General features: G+C 36.1%; 1 protein-coding gene across 1 annotated transcript in view; it reads right to left on the bottom strand.

Annotated features, from left to right (window-relative positions):
* The window catches only part of LOC123679930 (hemicentin-2), a 104,851-nt gene extending 91,532 nt beyond the window's left edge, over window positions 1-13,319 (bottom strand). Inside the window, exon 1 of the mRNA XM_045617498.1 lies at window positions 12,900-13,319. Within this exon, the coding sequence (XP_045473454.1) occupies window positions 12,900-13,011 (112 nt within the window). The 5' untranslated portion in view covers window positions 13,012-13,319. The remainder of the gene's footprint in view (window positions 1-12,899) is intronic.
* Between the last annotated feature and the right edge of the window lie 12,059 nt (window positions 13,320-25,378).

The raw sequence follows: 25,378 nt of genomic DNA on the forward strand, positions 1-25,378 counted from the left end.
TATGGTCATAGTATATGTATACAATACTATGGACTATGGTACGGTGTACGAAGTTGTACATTCAGTTTATCTTCTTCCTTTTTACGGAGCAAAAGTACAAGTAGGGCGCAGCATTGTACGATAGTCGATTTTTTTCACAAAATTATAATTTTACTTCTTTTGAAATGATTTTTTGGAAGTTTTCTTCCCAAATATATCAGTGCTTTGTATATCGAGCTTATCAAAAATTCTTCTGCGAAAAACGAGCAGTTCTTCTTCTTCTTCCGGTCCCATATACAACTTGTACGTTGGGGTCAATGTCCCATCTCTGGGACACAACGAGCAGTTACCAACATTTTTTTTCCATTCGCAAATCAAAAATTTTGTCATTAGACAATGTAGATTATTGTTCAAAAGAAATGATTTAAAAACCCTGTATAAAAATTGGTGGTTGTAAGAGGAAAAATTTTTCGAAAAATCTATAATTTCCGAGATGATTTCGTTTTGATCTGAGCAGTCACGTGATGGTTTTCTCTTTCGAACATAAATTGAAGTTATGTATTTCCGAAGTATTAACTGTTTTCCTTTGTCAATAACTATAAATACGTATAATAAATACATATCCGAAATGTCCAGTTGGATATGGATGAAGGTGTTGATTAGTGTATTTTGAAGATAACTAATTGATAATCAACGAAACCTCAATTTCATATGGTTTGGATGTAACCAACGGCCTCCTTTGTGACATTCATGTATATGTACATAGTACGCTCTAGTTACAAACATCTGCTTGAACAAAACAATAAAGCCTGAAACTTCAGACGATCCCACCCTAAATTCGACTGAAACAATACACAACTGTTTGCATACGTAGGCATTACGTAATAGTTCAAAGCGAACATGGCTTCCATAATGAATTTTACACGATTCTCGGCAAGTCGGTAATATGTGATATCAGTTAAGAATACGGGATAAATTTTTCATTGAAAGATAAATGGATAAATCTACACAGTGATAATTTTGCTTTTGTTTAGTTACGCCATTAAGAATCTAATATTTCCAAACATCAGCTTTTCTTTTGTTAGGAGAAAACTTTTATTCTAGAGAAAGTGAACAATTAATATATCTGCAGAAGTTTAACGTAGGAACACGTTTCCCTATTTAAGTATTCTACATGTTTGGGTAATACATTAATATGCTTACACCCATATTAAATTTAATTAGTGCACAAGTAATACTCACAAACATTCATTAAAATTGAAAATTTTAATTATCTACCATTCGCTTTTCATTCTAATTGGGTTCAGAGAGTTCGTGGAATGAATAAAATAACAAAGTATGTATTTCGAGGAATTCATCGCAGTAGATTCCATTGAATTTTTTCATTTGATTCAATGAATTTCAACAGAAAATATGAAATGTATGTATTATGCAGTCTTTTGGACTGAGTATTGTTTCTCGTAAAAGAATGTTGCCATTTTTGACTGTGCTTTGTGAACGTTGTGAATCCTTGTTCGAAGGAATGTGTTTGAACAAAGGAAATAAGGGATCATCAAGTTCAGAAATCTGAGATTCAAGAAAACATCGCAAAACTGATTGCTCCGAAATCTGTTACATGTGGATGCAGTAGCGACGCCAGCTTTCAAGAATAAAGAGGACAGGGAAAGGCCAGGATTTTTCAAGAGGCGGTCAAAATTTCAAGATTCATCTAGTTCACGTCTAATTTTTTTGCTCATGGGATATTTCAGTAGGGGCCAGCCAAAATTCAGGGGAGGCCGGTTCCCCTCTGGATCTCCTCTAGCGACGCCACTGTGTGGATTTATTAGGAATCAGCAGTTTGGTTTTGAATAGCAAATTTTCGCATTGGATTTCATTCATTCCTGAACTTCAGATTTCATTATATGTAATACACGGGCGTAGCCAAGTTTCAGTTTCGGGGGGGGGGTTTAAAACAAGGGCCTATACAAACTTGACTGGACGACGTAGAGGTAATTTAATTCAGATTTCAGATTAAAAATGAATTAAACCGAGAGTGATAATTTCATTCACTTTCAACAAATTCCATCAAAAAAATTATTATTGAGATTTCAAAAAAAAAAAAATAAGTTTCAAAGTAAACGATCGGAAGTAGTATGTTGAATTAGATATTTGAATAAAATTCGTTAAATTGTGGACTCCACAATGCATGTTTAGAATTGATAAAAAAAAGAAAATCTCATTACTATTTTCTTACGAATATACAGTGCGCCTCAAAATTATGAAACAAATTCATTTTCTCAGAAGAAAAATATTTGGCAACAAAATCCTGAAACAGGTCAATTTTTGTTTCGCTTTTACCAAATTTTTATGCATTTCTGAAGGATTTTTGTTGCACCCTGTGCCATCCTCATCAACCACCTACATTTTTTGAATAAGGAAAGTGAGTCATGTGATACTTTTTTGGTAAGATCTTTGTATCTTCTTCACAGGCGTGCAGAAATTCTCAAGAAAAAAATTTTCTGTTTGAAACATTTTTTGGATCAAAGAGGATTTCAGTATGTACAGTTTGTCAAGGCTCATTTACTTTGAGACTATGGTACCTGATGAAATTTGTCACCGAATGAAAGTCGACTATTACAGTTTCGTTCATGCACAACTTTCAACCCCCTCACGTGAAAAATTAGAATGTGTCAAGCGCTTTGATTATTGCATCCAGAACGATGGTGGTCTTTTTGAAGATTTAATTTACCTTATCTTGTAATGCACAATGATTCTCCGGGTGGTCCTTCAATGCCGAATTAATTTCCAATGTCACTCCATTTTTTTCTCCATTAAAAGGTTCGTAGGGGCTGAAAGTTGTGCATGAACAAAACTGTAATGGTCGACTTTCATTCGGTGATAAATTTCATCAGGTACCATCGTTTCAAAGTAAATGAGCCATGACAAAGTGAACATACTGAAAACAGTGAAAACATCTTTGAACTAACTTATTTTTTTTTAAATAATTTTTTTTCTTGAAAATTTCTGCACGTCTGTAAAGAAGATACAAAGACCTTGCCAAAAAATTACCACATGACCCAATTTCCATTTTCAAAAAATTTAGAGGGTTGATGGGGATGGCACAGGGTGCAACAAAAATCAATCAAAATTCATTAAAATTTGGTAAAAGTGAAACAAAAATTGACCTGTTTCAGGATTTCGTTGTTTGAACCCCTAAACACCCTCCGCCCTGGCTACGCCAGTGATATAATATGTATGTTTTGAGCAGAAATATTCGTGAAAATTATTATCGAAAGACCTCGCGCAAGACCTTTACAGAGGTAGGTAGGTAATAATACTGTAGGATTAGTTGGCACAAACCTCATATTGTTACCGGTGTGAATTTGGCAGACCGTTTCCAGCAGACTGTTTGACGGAAACACCCGAAGGCGGTGACCAGTGGCGTGCGGTAAAAAAAACTATTCATTATGGAACTATTCACTAGATCGGATAGAAATTTAGGAAGTGGGTTCCGTATAGTATTCAGAGTATCCGTTGAAGGAAATATTAATTTTCTGTAGATCTCAGGATATTTTAGCAACGTTTTTATTCGAATTATCATCAGTCTAACTTGAAAAATTCATATCCACGGAAGTACGCGTCGGAGCATTACCGTATTTGGAATGTAGATTACTATTATCGATGTGAATGAACTGTGAAAAAATGGTTGACTTTCCTTGGGTTCCAGGAGTAGTTTTTCCAACCCTTATATTTCGAAAATTCGTAACTTCGTAAATACGTGTCGGAGCATAACCATATTTGGAATGTAGAATACTATTGGAGACGTGAAAAAACATGTGAAAAGATGATTAACTTCCCTAGGGATCCAGGGGTAGTTTTCCCAACCCTTATATTTCGAAAATTCGTATCTCCGAAACTACGCTTCGGAGCATAACCATATTTGGAATGTAGATTACTATTGGCGATGTTAATAAACTGTGAAAAGATGATTGACTTCCCTTGGGATACAGGTGTACTTTTGGAGATACGAATTTTCGAAATATAAGGGTTGGGAAAACTACCCCTGGATCCCTAGGGAAGTCAATCATCTTTTCACATGTTTTTTCACGTTTCCAATAGTAATCTACATTCCAAATATGGTTATGCTCCGACGCGTATTTACGAAGTTACGAATTTTCGAAATATAAGGGTTGGAAAAACTACTCCTGGAACCCAAGGAAAGTCAACCATTTTTTCACAGTTCATTCACATCGATAATAGTAATCTACATTCCAAATACTGTAATGCTCCGACGCGTACTTCCGTGGATATGAATTTTTCAAGTTAGACTGATGATAATTTGAATGAAAACGTTGCTAAAATATCCTGAGATCTACAGAAAATTAATATTTCCTTCAACGGATACTCTGAATACTATACGGAACCCACTTCCTAAATTTCTATCCGATCTAGTGAATAGTTCCATAATGAATAGTTTTTTTTACCGCACGCCACTGGTCACCGCCTTCGGGTGTTTCCGTCAAACAGTCTGCTGGAAACGGTCTGCCAAATTCACACCGGTCATATTGTTCATTTTTGACCTGATATAATTTCGGACCACTTCATGACACGATCATCAGCTTACCTGCAAAAAAAATATATATATCAGTTATATACAAGAAGACAATCACAGAAACCAAAAGCTTTTCAGAAAAAAAGAAGAGGAATATGCTTGATACTCGGCTTTATATGTTTTGAAATAATTTTTATAAACGGCAAAATCGAGGGCAAAATAATAAACAGCATTCATTAGATCTTCCAATTGAATATTAGGCGTTGGGATTGCCATGTGATAAAATTTCAAAGAAAATAGGTAACCGAGTAGGTAACTAGTTACCTATATGCGAGCCTATATGTTTTTTGAACTATTTCAAGAATATCATTTCAATTATATCATAAAAAATCACTTCGGCGAAAGGTGATGAAACTTGCTTGTGTGGAGAACAGAACTTCAACGAATGAAGAGACATAAATCTTGAAGAATGAAGGAATTAAATGAAAATATCCAAACAAGATTTCCCAGATTATGAAATTTTAAATGAAACATATTTCCTCGATTAATTCTTATATGATGAAAATGTATACAAATAGTAATCAGGTTCTATATTTTCAGCAATTAATTGTTTTTACAATATTCGTAGCATTAATTATATGAAGCAAAATGACCGGTGTGAAGTTATCCACATCCACAAATACACTCCGAGCCAAAAGTAGGACCCAAGCAGAAAATGGTATATTTATGATTTTCGATATGGAAATGGATAGTTATTCATTATTTGTATCAAGCAATGCAGACTTTTTATATTTTTTTCTATTATTGAACATTTTTTAGCCATTTAGAGGGATGCGAGGAGGGATGTTAATGTCGTTTTAGGGGCCGTTTCTAGATAAAAATCCATAACTTTTTTATAATGAAGGAGTACCGTGTTCTGCTTTTAGTATGTGGTAAACCGACCTAAATTGAATCGAATGACATACTCTATATAGGTCGTCCTCGAGTTCGTCAGACCTCGGGGAGGGGGAAACTGCGATTTTGGGGGTATTTTTTAGATAAAAATCCAAGTTATAGATTTTTATCTAGAAAATACCCCCAAAATCGCAGATTCTACCCTCCCCGAGGCCTGACAAACTATATGGAGTATGTCATTCGATTCAATTTTCCTCTGTCTACTACATACTAAAAGCAGAACACGGTACTCCTCCATTCAAAAAAGTTATGAATTTTTATCTAGAAACGACCCCTAAAACGCCATCAACAACCATCTAAATGGCTAAAAAATATTCAATAATAGAAAAAATATGAAAAGTCTGCATTCCTTGAGTCAAATAATAAATTACCATGCATTTCCAAATAGAAAATCATAAATATACCATTTTTTTGCTTGGGCCCTACTTTTGGCTCGAAGTGTACTTGTTAATGTGGATAACTTCTCACCGGTAACAAAATGTTAGCTTCCTTTTGCGATTCCATCATTATAGTATCAATGTCGAAGAAATTCGATAGAATTTATATTAACTAGCGCGAGACCAAGGGTTAGGTAAATTCAGCTATTTTCATCGAATTGAATAATTGCTGAAAACATAATATTTCAATTGAAATTTAGATTTTAAAGGCTTTCATCAACGGTCCTCCTCACTTTTCCAGAATAAAACAAACTTCAAAGCATATTACATCTCAGAGTTGATAGAATTTTTCTATTTCACTTCATTCATCTGAATATGAAAACATCGACTACTTAAATGAAGAAATTCTTTGAATGAAAACTCAGAATCTATGTCCAACTATATGAACACCAATTATTTTGTGAGAAGGGATGACAAAATCTAGACATAAATTCACTGAGTTGAATTGAAATAGATGGCGCAACCTACCCCAAACAAATGAATTGAGCAAACTACGAACCTTGAGGTTTATAAATGCGATGGAAGCAATCTGGAACACGTTCTTTCAAAATAAATCATGTGAACTAAGAACAATGTCTCTTAATAACGAGCTTAATAAGGACTGTGAAACAATTCATATAGGGATATTACAGAAACCCGACTCGACGGATGGATATCAATATAAACAGGCACAGGAAAATGAGCTCATTAAGAATACATTCACACATTTGTATCCACTTTTCTGTTCTACAAACTCAATGGAAGTAAGCCCCCGCCTTTCAATTTGCTAAAAGGTTGCTGAATAAGTTACCTCTGAATCTTCCAGTTATACCATGGGATATAAATCTACATAGTTTATATTTTTGGTAACAGGCGCACCCTGTGGATCCAATCGGAAAAAATTCGACGAATAAAGCTCATCAAATATTCAACGTGATAGAATCTGCCTTTATTCTACGGGGGATATTCCAGTACATACATTCCTCGACAATATATTCCCGAAATATCGATCTGGATTACGAAAGAAGAAACGTAGATAACGGGTGTCAATATTATGCATATTTTAGGAACGTATATAACGAGGTATATAATATTTAAACTAATGGAATTTGGTCATCAAAAACGAATAGTAAGTATACATATTGAAATATGCGATTGCATCATATCGAGTAAAAATATTATACAGAATTGATTTATGATTACTAACATGAGGAAATTTATGGAGAAGAAGATTTAATGGAAAAGGAATAATATAAAAAATCTATCAAACACAATTGAACGAAATCGAGGAAATACCTGAAATAAGGCATAATCGAATAATTCAAATGCAATTAATATCCACAAATTTTAAGGCAGCACCTTCGAATGAAAATTCAAGGAAAGTAAATTCTGAGCTCGATTCTGAGGTAAATTCCTTGCACATTCTGAAAATTGAGAGAAGTTTATAATTATTTTTTTCTGAATAAATATTTGCTCTTGGGCGATATTTTGTTCAAATGTCAGTAATGATAAAATTTTCAGCCGAGAATGGCTAAATGATTGAATTTGAATCACTGATATAGGGAATTCGACGTCAAAATTAATTTTTGTTTAGAAAGTTCGGTATTTTTATCTACCAGTGAAAATTCACTTGAATTTTACGTGTTTATAAAGTTCTTCGATAAAGTGAATCCACGACATTATGGTACATATCTCGAGGTACGTATCAATATCGAGATCAATATGCAGGTTAATTGAGTTCGCAGATTCATGCGAAATCTGGAAAAAAATTCATGAATATTTATTTGTACGAGCGCTAAAAAGCTGCTGATTTAATCAAAGTGCTTTTCTCATTGCATTATAGCCTCGATTATAGCCTACCGGAAGTCGAGTATGCATTGTGATAATTTTTGGGCTAAAACCAAGGCTAAAACCTATTTCTCCGAATTCATAATATCCACTTGAAAAAAGCATTTCAGGTTTCGTGTTACTGAATCCGGTTGATAAATTTCTTCGTGCAAATTACAGCGTTTTTGATGATACCGAGGATGAAGAGCATTGCGCACTTGCAAACTTGAAATTCCCAGGTTCTGAATATCTCGCGTAGTTTGAGTTAAGACAAAATGGTTCCATGGGAACTTCAGCTCTTTTGAATATACTTACGGTGTGCGTTGCGTATGTGCAAATTAGAAATTCTCTGCAGATAATGGTGTGTTACCAAACCGAGAATAACGTAATATCTCGCGTAATATAGAGTGATTATTTTTATAGAGCGAAGGAGACGAGGAAGTAAACTGTCATACCCTCGGTCATACCCATTGGCAAAGAATGATCGTATCGGATCGTATCTAGCTACAGATTGTTACATTATTTTGAAATTTAGGTTTCGACTCGGATTTCGCTCAGAAAAAAAAATTGATCTTTCATAAATTTTCACAACAAAGCGAAATTGGGAAAATGATAATTTTTCTCTGAGCCCGTTTATACACAGCAACTCCTCCTGGAATCCGTAACATGCCTCAACTCGAAAATGACTTATAGTAGAAGCTTATCGTGCCGATAAATTGGGTAAAAATCTCTAATAACATCAAAGATAAGATCATTAAATATTTACTTAATGGTTGCGTGTTTCTCGTGTATGGCATAACCGCCAATACAGCTGAGGTTCACCATTCTGTGTTGGTGTCACGGGAAACGAATATTTCTGGATTTCTAACGGTTATTAAACGACTACTTTGATAAATAACCGGCTACCGGTGATTTCGTGGATCGACAGTTATTCAGATTCAAATCTCTAAATAATAACATATATTTTCCATGTATATATCGTATGAAAATATAGTCGGGAAATTTTGAACTGAAATGAATTCTAGAGATAAATGTAAGTAAGTAAGTAAGTCATTAAGCGTTGATTTGAAATTTATACGAGTGAATAGAATGTAGTTTTCCCCCAAAAACCAACATAGATCAGAGCATAGATCCTACAAAAAGATTATTTCGAGGATTATTTATAATATCGACCTGTGTCCACCATTAAATTACGTAATAAGACCAGAAGTTTTGTTTCAAAATATAAAATTAGGCAGATACGAAGGTTTACAAATGTACCTCGGGATGTACCAATTGAGAATATAAAATTCGTTAATTTTTCCCAAACTCCTAATACCCGATCACATACAGATTTCCTAGGTTTCTTCAATATCATATACACTTCTCCCCAGCCTTTTCCGAATATAAAACTATGAAAAAATTCGAGAAGAAATTATATTGTGAAATTGAAGTGGATCTCGAATTTTTTTATATATATTTTTCGACTAAGAATTGACAATGGTTTTTGCGTGGGTTTTTGTGATAGTTTAGCATTCTTGATGTGAAAAGAATAATTTCCGAAATTCATAATTCGATTAGAATCTTTAGAAACTGTTTGAAATATTTAAAAACAGGTGTAACACAATAACAAACAATGTCCTGAACATCCGAGTGAACATCATTCTCTCGATCATTCTGGTAAATAATCCTTGAGATTTATAAAGTTTTCACCGAGGAAATTTAACATGAAGGTGAACCCTCGGGTGAACTCATAGACAAATAATGCAACTTAAGCATTCTTTATTATTTATCCTGTAAAGGTGTGTCCGAGGGTGTGTCCTAATTAACTTTGCAATGCAATTCAATCTGAGCTCTTTGAAATGTTTCGAAACAACAACCACTTCACCTCATCGGTGAACTAAATACCCTCGTAAATACCTAGAACCTTTGGAATATCAACATAAATAAAGAGATAAATATAGAATCCATTTATGTATTCTGAGTATTTCCAATATTCAATAAAATTTTTAAAAATTGTTAGGTATTTTTCCAAAAATAAAAAAATAAATTTCAACTTGGTGATAAACATTGGATATCTTTTCGATTTTTCGCTAGAATTTTATGGTCTGGTCACGCCATCAACACAAAATTTTGGGTAAAGATTTAAATCGTTATTTTGCACCTACACTTCAAATCTGTTGTCAATGATATATTGGGAATCTTTTTCAATATTTTTCTCTGGTCCTGATAAAGTGAGCAAAATGAAATTCACCACGAACATTCGAGTGCATATTTTATATATTTTATATATGTATATATAATATTGAAATGAGTGTCCTCTTTCGATATTCTCCTTGAATTTGCGTATAGTTCTTATGACGCGTTCAATATAAAATTTTGTATACTGCCAAGTATAAAGCCTGAATAATTATTACTTCATATCGAGCTTCATATTCAATTGCATATTTTGATCACAATTTAATCCATAGTTTTGAAATTACGGACAGAATTTAATTTGATCACGGCTTCGTCATCAGTCAGATGATCGGTGATTACAGTAAATGATTTGAATAAACCAACTTTCTTTTCCTTCTTTTCGTTTCGAATCTCGTTCGTTTCCCCTTCTTCATCATCAAAGATTATATTGAACCATTGCCGACCTAACTGACAGAAAATAATAACATTGAAATATCACAAGTTAATTCCATCATGTTTCGTTCTAATGAATATGCACCCTCTACATCACCCTCGGAATGGCCGATCGCTTGAATTAAACATCTTGGCAGCATTGATCATCCCTTCCCCTATTACGGATTATAAAGAGCCATATGGCCATGAAAATATCGCAATAATATTTGCCCCGATATTTGCTTATCTCTCGGCTTTTCTTAGTTTAATATAAGTTTTTCCTTCCAGTTAAATGCATTTGTGCTTGTTGCAATTGTATCGTACCCTTTCATTCCGTTGGAACATTCACGTCTCGATTCACGTAGTTATTTTACTCGTTATTTGTACATATGGCCAATCCGAGGGCCAATCATTGTTGAATTATTGACGTTATCGATCCGTTCATTGAAGTCCCATAAAATTATTCGACTCGAGCGAAGCCCAATAAGTGGGAAATGTAAGGGAAATACGTTATAATTTTCTGGAAACTGTTCATTTTTTTCAAGTCGATTGCCGCTCCACCTCTATCAATAACCTTTACCGATATCAGTTATATATCGTGACAGCTTGAATGAAGCGTGAAAAAACCTTAGGAATATCTAGTGAAAACGATGCAGGGATGAAAAATAGCATGGATATTATTTTTCGGAAGTTTCAACCCCAATTTACATCCTTTCGATGGAATTGATTGATATACTGAAAAAGAATCAATCTTGAAACATTCATTTTGGGTTCTCGGATGATAATATGCGATTAAATTGCACACCTATTCAAATACTGTTATCACGTTGCTCAAAATGTTTCAATTACCAAGAAGTGTTTGCAAGTTGTTATTATTATATAATTCTTCCATGAAAATCTATTTGAAATTCAAATGAGAAATTCCTTCGAATTAAAATTATATTACTTAAGTACGCCAATTCACAATATACCGTGAAAAAAATATGAGAAAAGCACTGAAGTCAGAAGTTTTTGTGAGCTCGTTCCGAGGCTCATTCAAATTGGAATTAATGTGAGTTTTCACGAAATTCCACATGTTCGATATATTAAATTGCATCTCGATTTGCATAGATAGATAGATAGATACCTAGATAGCTTTATTCATTATCATAAACATATACCTACATTATGTGAAGAAATTTATATATTTGAATGCAAATCTGAAGTCAAAACATCTATGGATATTGCGAGGAATGTTGCATTCCATGAATAGGTACATCTCGGAAAACATACATTATGATGTGATACTCCTACACATAATCATGCATATCGCTCTCTTGAAACAACTTTATCAAAAAAACGAGAAAACTATACCTAGGTATATCAGAACCAATTCATGGTTATATTTACAACTACATACTGAGACAACTACATTTTGCCCTCGATTTAAATTTCGACTCTCACTTTATCGATGATTTATAATACAGGCTGTTCCTAAATATTGGAAGTACTCGTACAAACAAAAATAACAGATTCATTGGATAATTTCAAGAAAAAAAAAAGTCCTATTAACATGAGATAAATGATGTTAAAGTTTGTTTTTTTTCATAGCACCTTTCCTTTACAAGATATTTAATTTAAAATTGGCATATATATTCCCTCGGATATTCCAATTCAAAGTTTAAAGATATGCTAATTTTGAATGCAAATCTGCAGGGTGATATTTTTTGGAATAGGTGTAGGCTCGGTAGTAGGTATCCGCTTCTTTCCTTTAGAACATTTTTTTGGTATACCACTGGTAGTTTAGATAAATGTTAAAATAAACTTTGGTCCACTACTACACTTTCTGGTTTCGTGAAGTTTTGTCGTATCTGCTGCCGATTTCGAGAAAAAAATTTCAGACAATTCTCTGGTGATCCTCGGAAAAATTAAATTATAAACATATTATAAATAAATCAATTAAATTACCTATAAGTTTGGTATTTATTTACCCAATCTGTAACAAAGATTAATAAAGATTCGATAAACTGGTATAATCACAATAAAGTAGAACTACAAGAAACAACCTGTATCTCGAAAACAAAGCGTTTTCGAACCCATTGTTATACTCTCATTTATAGGAATATCCAAGGAATCTCTAATTTTCCTTTGTTCCTTCAATTTAAGAACCCACTGTATACCTACCGACCAAATTTCAGTGAAATATGCGAAACATTTTTGATATGGATAAATGACTCCAGAACAATTACAAATTTTGTTCATCAACAAACATAACGTTAACGAGTTAACCCCTTAAATTTAAAATCTCTAGCACATTTCGTTCAATATTTATCATGTGCACGGCGGACAAACAGAATCGATTTTGACCTCGAATTCCTCAACAATGTGTAGAACCGAATCGTTTGAAACCACTCTAGGCTCAAAATTTAAAAATTACCGACATTTGGTCAGAGTGAAAGCACAGTTTTTCTGGAAGGAGCGCAGAAAAATAACTGTTATTTCGTTTTGAAATCATATGAAAAATAACGTTGCGCAAGATCAAATTAGATTTTAAATTGAATTGCCAAGCGTTCTCCAATCGGTTATTCATTCAACTTATTGTATTTATAGGAATGTCAACCTACCCTCTATATTTGCTGTATATCCAATAGAGAAAAACTGCACAAACAACAAGAACACAATCGCAGATAGCGTAATCCTTGTGGAAGCGCACCGGTCAACACTAATACGAAACATTTTCACGATTACTACACTTCCGTGAAATCCAAATAGGTAATCCAAGGTGTTCAATCACAGAAATCAACAGATGAATAAAGAACGTTCACCATACACTTAGGAGAACACATCTCACATTTAACACCTCCAATTAATAATCCGGCGACAGGAAACACGCACAGAAAATTCAAACTGGATGTGGGTAGAGAGTTCTCCGGTTTCTATCGCAACATCCCTTATTCGTGAGGGTGGTTGTGTTAGTCCGTTAGTCGGTGGAAGGGCTTCGACACGGCTGCTTTCAAACAGACCGAACGTTGAATGCATGAGTAGCGCGGCTCAGCGACCTGGCGCGCAGCTGGCTCCAGGTGGAGGGGTAAGTGGTAACGATGTGGTAGAGGGGGGACTTAAGGCCGCGAAACAACTTTTCTTTCGTTCAAGATCCAGGTAGATTCTTATATTTAAAGAGCCAAACAACTGCCATCTTGTTTTGCCGTCAGCATTCAGTCCGACTTAGAAGATAAGTGGTATTCGAAAGCCTTATGGTTGACTTTTTAGTAGTAGGCTACTAGACGTATTTTTCGAAAGCTCTTCAATTATTCAGTGATTGTAACCGAGCACGAAAAATCTTTCAGTTAACAAAAATATTCCTCAAAATAAAGTATCAAGTTAATCGAAAAATTAAAATTCAAAGAGACCGCTAAAATACAATTCTATGCAAAGAGGAGTCAGTGACGTAACTTAGAGTATGAATGCAATGGCGCAAACAGAGAAACAAGTACTTGCGTGACCAAGTATTAAGCATGCATATTGGAATTTATAACATAAAGTAGGGTAGGTTAACAACATTGATTGAATTGAAAATTTCGGGATGGAAATTGATGTTTTTACATATATTTATTTGTGCAATTAAATATAGGTATGTTAGATTTTCATTAGCTAGTAGGAAAATGGCGATGGCCTATAGAAATATCAAACTGTGAAAAATTCAGAATGAGGTTCACCTAATATTTTATTGAATAAATTAAATGTGAAAGGTTTTCAATAAGAAGTTTCATTTTGAATAACCCGCTATCTGGGCAGCTGTGAAACAATATACACATTGAAATCTCTAAAATTTAGGTAGGTACTACAAAAGTGTTCAAAATTTTTCATTCACAGTTCGCAACACTAAAACCACATACGACATGACACCGTATTTTGCATAAAGCCTTAGATCTTGAGGTTTTTAAAATTCATTTAACATAAGAACTCACACCAGTCGATTACCAGCAACGCCATATCTTCGCCGAATGAGATCTTGAAATACAACAAAATTATTCTCATTGAAAAATCATCTTCAATGATGAGGTCCATTTTCATCTCGGAGGTTACGTTAGCAGAGTTGTTGAATTTGAGGCTCAGAAAATCCTAGAATGATAGTTGAAAAGCCTCTCCATCCTCAATGCTTGGGGCGGTTTTTGGCTTGGTAGTGTGATTGAACGTTACTTATTCGAAAATGAGGCTGGTGCAACTGTTATGATGAATGGAGCTATGATTTTTATGGCCGAAATAGAAAAGGACCGCGTTAGGTGTCACACAAGCAATAAAACTATTTAGAGCCACGTGCAAGATAAGGTCTACTCCAATACTCCACAATCAATTCAAGATGGAATTCGTGAAGTAATGGAGGACATTGGCGACTTGACCATGGGGCCTTTCATGAAAGAGGATATCTTGATGCAAACGTAGCCATGGTGATAATTTGGATGATATCGTTTTCTATCGTTAATGGCATGCCTTCCTTTTCACAATGAAATGAACATCCAAGTTTATACTTTTGTGGGTTGTAATTTGTTTATTGATGCGCGTCTTACGATTTAATTGTATTTCAGAAACTGTTTTTCGTTATATTTTTTGCTTCAATAAACTTATTTATTTATTGATTCCTTTCTACATATAAAAACTCGTTTTTTTTAATATCAAAATGAAACATCTTATTGGTAACCCCTATACTAAGGAAATATAGAGGACACTGATGTGAGTCAGAATAACCTATAATTGAAGTTTTTATCTCTTTTTTTCAATCAATTTTTTTTTGGCAATTTCTTCAATTACCCATAACTTTCGAACCACCCTATCATTATAAAAATTTTAAAAGGATGTGTCTTCTCATCTATGCCGAATCGGAAAAAAGTGTTCCTTTTAACCTTGAGAATGTCAAGGACTCACACTGTATATTTTCATGATATTTGGTGAGTTTATTAGCTGCAATAACTACTCATACAGCTATAGTAACTGATTTTTTTTCCAGGACAGGACTAGGCAAAATTGATATATAAGATTCAACCATAAAAAACCCTGTTTATCAAAATTTCTTGAATTTCATAGGATATTCGAATACGACGTATTTGTATCGCCAACATATACTTCAGACAGACATAGTAACTGATTTTTTTTCCATGGCCGGCCTAGGATAAATTGATAAAGGAAATTCAACCCAATAAAAACACCCTGTATAGCAAAATATCTTGAATTAGATATGATATTCGAATAAAGGAGAAAAAACTGAAGGGAGCTAGGTATTTTTTTTTCATTACTGAATCTAGTATACTCTTGAATCAAAACTCTGATGTTATATGATGTTAGTATATCAAGAAGTTCATATTTGAATATAGTATTTTCTAAGATCACCACAAAGGACAATCTTACAATCATCAGAACAAAGTTGATTCAGTATACAACCTAAATCGAAAAAAAATGTCCTAATGTTTCCCGGAATGGGAGACCCATATACGTTTATTATTTTGATCTGCTCACCAGACGCCAAAGTTAGTTAACTTAATGCCACATACTTCCAGCACTTGTTCCCGGGATTGAGATAGAAGATGGGAAATATCAATGACATTCATATTCAGATCTTCCTTGCAGAAAATTGCTACGCCTCCATTTTTAAGTTGTTTTCTGCAGTATGCTGCATATAGTTATAACTGTCAATTTCAACTGCTCGGATTTCTTCTTCACGGATCCAGTGCTCTGATATGCAAACTACATTCACATTCCTTCCATCTAAAAGGACCTCCATACAATCGATCTTATTTCTTAGGCATTGGACGTTTTGATGAATAATATTTAAATGGCTAACTGGAAGAAGGGATGCGCGCTTTCTGTTAATGTTTTTTTTTGGAGCTTAGATACGGGGGGCATTATTGTTCTAAAAAAGGAATGCTTCCCCCATTGACCTCGGTTTTTTTCCAAAAATTGAACCGTCGTACCGATACACCACTGGGCCAGTAATCCGGGTTCCCAACTTTTTCCAGATTCTCAATAGGTACGCCAACTCTAAAAGAAGAATATTCTCCCTTACTTTCCAGCTTTTCTACTATAATCTGATCGCTCTGTATATTTTCTACCTTCAAGTAGTCAAAAATCATTTCTGGTGTTGCATCCTTATTCTTTATACTACCTACATATAACCTGCCTTTTTTGGGTTGAGCTATTCCTAGTAGTTGACCATTTGTTCTGTCAGTAGAAGACTTACTCATTTGGGTATTCTTACGTTGAGTTATAGAAGTACGGACTCGCTCTGCTCGCCGAAGGGGCTCCGCCCCTTGGACCCCGTCACTATGCCGGTAGATCCTTCACTGGGTATCCGGCTAGAAAATAAAAGCTTTTTTTCCGAAACCTTGTATCGTTAGCTGATTTCAGACGATTCACTCGGTATACTATGCTGATTCTAGGTTGGAATTCTATATGATTTTTTTCCTAGAATATACCGTTTCCCCCTTGCTCACATGAAAATATTTGATGCAAATAACTTTTCATGACGACAAATCAAGGGCGGTCCTAGCCTTAAATTTTGAGGGGGTTCGCCATTTTGGGCTTCGAGTTTTTCTATGGGACCAAATCCCATATTACACCGATATCAAGCCTAACCTCTCAAAAATATTTATACATATTTAGATATTCATATGAATATTTATATAAGGCGTACAACTTTGCTTCCGCCGCGGCAACGGCGCGCCGTTTTGCAATAGATGGCTGTAACGGTAAGTGGTAGTAGAAATAAATATAACGTAGATGTCACACAATAAGTTTAGGTATTTGTGAACAAAACGCCATCGACATGTTGGTCGATTTGTATCTGCATCATAAAGTTATTCACGATTAACCATGTCAGCTTACGATAAAGCTGCCATACGTCCCGGTACCATTGCCATACGTCCCGGTACCATTGAGTCCCCGTGTCCCGGTTAGTTATTCAATTGTCCCGGTCAGTAATTTGACCGTTATGAGATTCATATTTCCTTATATAGTGTAGGTGAGACAAAATTTGTTTTCATGAAATCTCAACGGATTCCAGTAATCATAAATCTGAAATGCTGTTTCCGTTGCTCAAACATTATTTTTCAGAAACCGAAGGATTGAAAATAAAATTATTAAAATTGTCCAAAAAAATCGTCTTATGCAATCACTTTATTTTATATTGAATCCTTAGAGTACCTTAATATTTCCATATAAAATATTTTCGCTGTCAGTGCGGTACTTACTTCGAAGTAAAATAAAGGCGAGTTTTTCTAATTCGACAGTGAAACTATCGGTTGTCCAGCGCATAGACTTCACAATACTGCTTCCACTTCCGCCGATATGATTTTAATTTCTGTGCATTCTATTGGTCTTAAAATTTTCAAATATTTTTCGATATTTTTTGTAAGGGTCGAACGATGAAAGGTTTTCGTGAGTATGCAGAAACAACTTACAGCAATGTTCTTTCTTATTCTAGAATTCGATGGCTTTCACTAGTTCTAGCTATTGAACGCTTGCTGAAGCTATGGGTGCCATTGAAAAAAAATTTCTTAGCTGAAAAAAAGGCCTTAAAAGCTGTAACCGATTTTTTTTGACTCTTTATTAGAACTTTATACTCTATTTCTACACAGTCAAGCATTTCTGATTGACAAACCGATTGAAAGTATTGAAAAATCATTAATTACTGTTATTAAAGATTAAAGTAAAAATTAATTGAGAGGATAGGTACTAAGAAAGAGTTGAATGGAAGATTACTAAATAACTATTTTGGAAACCAAACAAGACAAGTCTACAGGGTGGCCACTTTTTTAATGGGATTGTATTGGTATCTTTTAAGCCATAAGAGTTAGAAGGTCGGTCAAATGGAGAAAAAATTGCATGCATAGAAGCATTATAAAGCAGTTCAAACAAATCGAGATTATCAGGGCCGGTTATTGAGATATCATAAAAAAAGTAAATTATGTCATTTTGATTTTTCTTTTTTTTCCACTTTATTTAAAATATTATCAAAAAATGTTACATGAATTTTTTATTCGACAGTAAATTATCCTCAATTTGACGTATTCAGATTTCGTATCCAGCGTTTCGAACTCTCTGGGACACCCTCAACCTCATTTTTTACAATACGGACCTGCATATTTTATGACATTTTTCGAAATAAGTTTTAACGCTGAATTCAAGGTAATACAGATCCGACCCAAAGAAAATTGGATAAGGGCGAAAATCACCTGAAAATCTACTTTGAATGATATTGTATGATATATCGTTGAATTCAGCGTTAAAAGTTATTTCGAAAAATGTCATAAAATATGCAGGTGCGTATTGAAAAAATTGAGGTTGAGGGTGTCCCAGAGAGTACGAAACGTTGGAAACGAAATCTGATTACGTCAAATTGAGGATAATTTACTGTCGAAAAAAAAATTCCTGTAACATTTTTTGATGATATTTGAAATAAAGTGGGAAAAAAAGAAAAATCAAAATGACATAATTTACTTTTCTTATGATATCTCAATAATAATGCTTCTATGCATGCAACTTTTTCTCCATTTGACCGACTTTCTAACTCTTATGGTTTAAAAGTTACCAATACAATCCCATTAAAAAAGTGGCCACCCTGTAGACTTGTCATGTTATGAGTTTCCATACAGTTTTATAATACGTCATAATCTCAAACAATTTATTAATATGAATTTCTATCAAGTAAAGACCGATCCCATCAAGAAGATCTGGGCATACTGGCAACGTTGCAGATTATTTCACATTTGACAGACGTTACGTATTGAACATAATGGCCGCCACCGGATATAAACAATGAATAAAATAGTAGTTTTTGACGAAAAAAAGCCATTTTTTTTAGGGAAAAGCTTGAAATGTGATTAATTAATCATTTCTAACGAGAATCAGTTGATAAAATACAAGAAAACTAGCTATTAATGTGGATAACCTCACCTTCATCAAGCCAATTTTACAAATTTAAAAAAAAAAAAACCAGCAGGATTGAGGAATTTATGTCACCGGATTCGTGATCTAATACCCAAAATTAGTAAGTAAGCAAAATTTCATCACTTTTGAATCATTATTAAAATTAATTCTATATAGTAAACATTCACCTGTTTTTCTTTTCAGAAGATGGATTATTATACAGGATTTGGATGGATAATTATACAGGATATTTATTTGTCGAATATCAATTAGAAATATCTAGAGATGTTGGACCAATTCAAGTCTGGAAATTGAGATTAAAGCTTCAAATTATTAACTAATTTGTAAAGAAATACACAATATTTGATCAACTATTATATATATTTGAAGTAGTAATTAGTCATTTTTGGAGAAATGAGACATTTTGAAATCTGAAATTCTCATTTCTCTAGAAATGGCAATTTCTTTCTTCTTTAAAAAATTTGGGAAAAATGCATAATCAAAATGTGAGAGTTATTATCAGTCAATAGAAATACTACCTGAAATAAAGAAACTGCATTCAATGTTTATTTTCAGTTTTGACAAATATTGAATTTACATAATCATTCGATAAGATCTATGAAAAGACCTACAGTGAAATGCTGTTTAAGGAATATTCAGTACAGCTATAATGAACTGAAAAGAGGCAGAATGAATAGATCTACCTTTCAAAAACCCATGGCTTATGTTGCCTTACAAGCAATTATATTTAGGTGTAACATCTTTGAGAAATCAGGTTATAAGAAGTCCCTCATTTCCAAGGTTCATCAATACTTTTTTCAGTTGAGCAACAAATTATTCTTCTATTCCATAATTTATTGAGAAATACAATATATAATCAACAATTATATAGGGTGTATATATTTAGAATACAAGGAAGGACACCTTTTGAAATCTGAAAATTTGGTTAATCGTAGGTTATTTTCAATAATTTATAATATTGAAAGACCAATTGGAAATTCTTGAAGAACTAAGGCGTTTTAAGAATCTGAAAATTGTATCGATGAATTTTGCATGCTCTTCTGTTGCATTTTTCTTGAAGGTATAGGGACAAAAATGATGTTTATGGGTTCTGGTGAATGATCAAAGAGATACAGGTAACAATTTCATTAATACCAGTCGAGATGTAGTTATCATAGATAAGGGATGATATAGAAATTTCACTAGATAATTCTGATTTAGTGGAGGACAGCTGAATGATGGTTCGCTACGTTATAGAGCAAGCTTGTAGCTCTGGGTTTTACTCAGAAGTAAACTGAACAGGGCAATATATATAGTAAATAAAATTTTGATAGATATTAGTTAAAAAAGATCAACAATTGAGCATTGTATCTACATAAAATCAAAAAATAACTTACTAACTGTTGTTGCATTGTACGTGGATGACTTTTTCGTTTTAACTAATGTTAATTCTGAATGAATATAATATCTGATAGAACATTCAAATGACAATTTTATCATAAAGAATTTAGGGAAAGCTAAAAAATGTTTAGGGCTGAATATCACTCCTTTGAAAACTTAATTGAAATTTGATTCAACAAAAGAGAGTTGTAATGATGAACCATATAAGAAATTAATAGGTTTATTAACGTCTTTAGCAGTATTAACTAATCCTGATAAAGCATACTCTGTTAATCTCTTGAGTCAATTTAATAATTATCTCATTATTGAACACTGAAAAAGTGCAAAATTCATTTCAAGATGCAAGTAAGAAAAGATCATTGTTCAAGTTTTACTTCAGTCAGAAGATGTGTTCAGTATTTCAAATGACTGCCTCGGTACTAAAATTGTATCAGCCAATACTATTGACCCATGTTAGTGGGTTCGATAATTACATTGACTTGATTTTTTTCAAATGTTAACTTTGGATCTGAATCAATTAATAATTTAATTTTTACCAAAATCAAAAGCAATGAATATATCAGTTGGATAGCATTTTCGAAGTGGCCATAGAGCAACTATTCCTATAACGATTGAAAACTTTAGTGAAATAGGTATCTACATGTTTATACAAGTTTAATCATTCATTCATGAAATGGAAAGTTTTGATGAATAGTTACTTTTTAAAGTATTTTATACCTACATTGAATTGCTGGAAAATTGATACCAATTTCAAAAGTAACTGCCATGTTGAAATTCTTCATATACTAATTGATCCTTTAAATTTTATTTCTGTCGTAACATTTTGACTAGTATTTCAACTGATTTTTTATATGTATATCCTAGTATAGCTTTAATAAACAAACTAAAAAGAGACAGAATGAATAGACTTGCCTTTCAAATACCCATGGCTTATGTTACCTCATAAGAAATTTTAATATCTTGGTGGAACCTTTTTGAGAAATCAGGTAAAAAGTTTGAGTCTCTAATTTCCAAGGTTTATTACTACATGTTTCAGTTGAGCGGCAAATAATATAATAGATAATATATAGTTGAAATTATTCGTATGGAAGATTTCACAATGATTTGACTTATTCATTATAAATTCAACAGCACTGCACTCAAATTCTTCAAAAACGGATTGGTCATTTATATTTTTGCACTCTTCTGTCGTAAAAGTGTATATTTTAGATATTCCAAAAACACATGGAAATTTTTGAATGTCATCTGACTAACTTGGCTCTTTTTCCAGTAATAAAGACAATTGTGAATTATCTATAAGGAGTTTTTCTATCTGTTTAATACATGATCAGATGAAGCTTCTGTTCTCTTTTGTAGTTCCATCTTCTGTCGCAATAGATTCAAATTCTCACGAAAGAGAATGTAGTTTTATAGTTTGTGGAAAATAAACGAAAAATTCCTGAAATAAAGTAACATTTTTTGGGACAGGGTGACGACTTGGTCGATGCTGGGGTTTAATCAGGCCTCAATCTGATTAACCTCGGGACAACTGTAACAGGACATGCGCTAACTAGGCCTCTATCTGCCTACTCCTAGTTAGCGGGGAAAAAATAAAACAGTAAAAATAAAATATACAAACAGATATAATATAATACACAAAGTGCTACAGAAGGTAGGTAGGTATTTATTTGACTGGAAATCTTCGGCTTGTATTCCGTTTAAGTTGTGTACTTCGAGGCTTAAATAGATTGTTGCGCCCTCTGTTGGGGGAAGCGTTAACCTGGTTGGCGGCGCCACCATGATGGTAACGCAGGAATCTGTAATCCCCACAGTACCCCCTTGCTAGTGATTAACGATATATTACATCCCCGCCTGGAAACGCTCGGGGAAATGAACTTGCCGACCTGATCTGGTCGTGTAAGGTCGTCGTACTGCTGGCGCTTGCGTTGCTGCCTCTGGTTCTGCTGGAGCAGGTGGGATGGGTTGTTGGGCCGGGGGTGAGTTCTCGCCTGGTAAAAAGAGAAGAATTCCTTCGTCTTCATCGTCCTCGTTCGAATTTACAGCGTCCTCCGGTGAATTTTCGCTGACCGCGATGTAGGCTGGTTTCAGCCTGTCGATCGAGACCGGGACGTTGGTACCGTGAATTCGGAGGGTGTAGTGCTTTTCGGCTCGAGACACCACCTCGAACGGTCCATCGTATGGGTGCTGGAGCGGACGTCGAACTGCGTCGTGCCTTACGAAGACGTGGGATGCGGTGGCGAGATCTTTAAAGACGAAGATCTTCCGCTCACCGTGCCTGGTGCCACTGACTGGTCGGAGCGCCTGAAAATGCTGGCGCAGGTCGCGAACGAAATCGTCGGAGTTATCCAGGTTCATCGTCGACGTCGAACCCAGGAACTCACCAGGAAGACGGAGTGGTTCTCCGTATATCATCTCAGCGGCGGTGGATTGGAGATCTTCTTTCCAAGCGGCGCGGATCCCCAGTAGTGCAGTGGGTAGTGTGTGGACCCATGTGTCAGAGTCCAAGCATTTAATGGAAGCTTTGAGCTGACGGTGGAGTCGCTCGACCATTCCGTTGGCGGCCGGGTGGTACGCCGTGGTTCTGAGGTGGTCCGTCCCTAGTAGCTTGTTCAAGCAGCAAAATAGGTAGGACTCGAATTGCCGTCCTTGGTCTGTAGTTACCCGGAGCGGGACGCCAAACCTGGCAACCCAGTTAGTGTAAAATGCTCGGGCGACGGTTTCTGCTGTCTGGTCTTGGAGCGGTATCGCTTCTGGCCATCGAGAAAATCGATCGACGCAGGTGAGGCAATACCGATATCCTTTTGAAAATGGCATCACGATCAGGTCGATGTGCACATGTTCGAAACGGCTCGACGGCGGTGTAAAGTTACCTATCGGAGACGAAACATGTCGTGACACTTTTGACCGCTGGCACTGGATGCAGACTCGGGACCACTCTCGGCAATCTTTGGAGATGGAGGGCCAGACGTATCGTTGGCTCATCAGCTTTGTGGTGGCCTTGGCGCCTGGATGGGACAGGCCGTGGATGGCGTCAAAAGCTGGTTTCCGGAATGGAGCCGTCAGGAAGGGTCGTGCCTTAGTGGTGGATATATCGCAGAAGACGGCAGCGTTGGATCCTGGTATCGTGACTTGGCGTAGAAGTAAGCCAGAGTCTTGCTTCTGGCGGAACTCCTGGAGCTCGGGGTCACATTGCTGGGATGCTGCGAGGGCCTCGAAGTCGAGTGGTGCTGCGATTTCGTCCACCCTGGAAAGGGCATCTGCGACGACGTTTTCTTTTCCGGATATATGCCGGATATCTGTAGTGAACTGCCCGATGAAGTCCAGGTGGCGGTATCGGCGTGGGGAGCATTGATCGGACTTTTGACTGAAGGCGAAAGTCAACGGCTTATGGTCAGTCAAAATGAAGAAGTGGCGTCCTTCAACCATGTGTCGGAAGTACTTGACCGACTTGTAGATGGCCAGGAGTTCCCGATCGTAGGCGCTGTACTTGCACTCAGCGCCAGCCAGCTTCTTCGAAAAAAAACCGAGTGGTTCCCACTCGTTGCCAACCCGTTGATGTAGTGCAGCTCCAATGGTGTGGTCCGATGCATCACAAACCAAGGAGACCTCGGCGCCAAGTTCGGGGTGTGCCAGAAGTGTAGCTTTTGCAAGTTCTTCCTTGCATGCGGCGAATGCGGCATCAGCGTAGTTGTTCCAATTCACTGGTGCCTTCTTTTTGATGTTTCCTTGGAGCAGGTCATTGAGTGGTGCCTGGGTCTTAGCAGTTCCGGGCATGAAACGCCTGTAGAAGTTCAACATGCCAAGGAATTGTCGGAGATCTTTTGCTGTTGTTGGCCTGGGATATTCGCGGATGGCAGCGACTTTCTCGGGGAGTGGTTTTGTTCCATCACCAGACACTAGGTACCCCAAGAACTTTACTTCCTTAGCGCCAAAGTGACATTTCGCTGAATTGACGACAATTCCGTACCGCTGGAGACGTTCGAAAAGAATGCGGAGGTGTTCATGATGTTCTTCCTCGGACGAGGAGGCCACCAGTAGGTCGTCAATATAGGCATACACGAAGTCGAGTCCCCGGAGAACCTCGTCGATGAACCGCTGGAATGTTTGAGCGGCGTTTCGTAGTCCAAAGCTCATTGCCGGGAATTCGAATAATCCGAACGGAGTGGTGATGGCCGTCTTCTCCACGTCTTCAGGGGCCACCGGGATGTGATGGTACGCTCGTACCAGGTCAATGGTGGAGAAAATTGACTTTCCACGGAGCATTTGGGCGAAGTCCTGGATGTGGCGCACTGGATACCGGTCTGGTAAAGTGCGCGCGTTTAGTCCGCGGTAGTCTCCACAAGGGCGCCATTCGTCTCCCTTCTTTGGCACCATGTGGAGTGGCGAAGCCCAACTGCTCTTCGATGGGCGACAAATCCCCAATTGAAGCATGGATTCGAATTCCTTCCTAGCGGCGAGGTAACGGTCCGCGGGTAGGCGACGTGGCTTCTGTGAGACGGGTTGTCCTGGTGTGGTGTGGATGTGATGCACTGTACGGTGTTTCACATCCGCTGCTTTGCAAGCGCCATCGGGGCGCGTCAGCTCCGGGAACTGCTGGAGCAACGCGTGATATCGCGTATCGCCTGCGGATGTTCGGATTCCGGCGATAGTCGCGCACTTGGAGTCCCGTCCCGTGACACTGAGACTCGTGGATCGGTCAAGTAAGAGTCCGTTGCGCAGATCCACGAGGAGGTCGTAATGGGTTAAAAAGTCCACCCCGATGATGGCCTTGGACACGTCCGCT

Source organism: Harmonia axyridis, chromosome 5 (assembly GCF_914767665.1).
Source record: "Harmonia axyridis chromosome 5, icHarAxyr1.1, whole genome shotgun sequence".
Classification (NCBI taxonomy): Eukaryota; Metazoa; Arthropoda; class Insecta; order Coleoptera; family Coccinellidae; genus Harmonia; species Harmonia axyridis.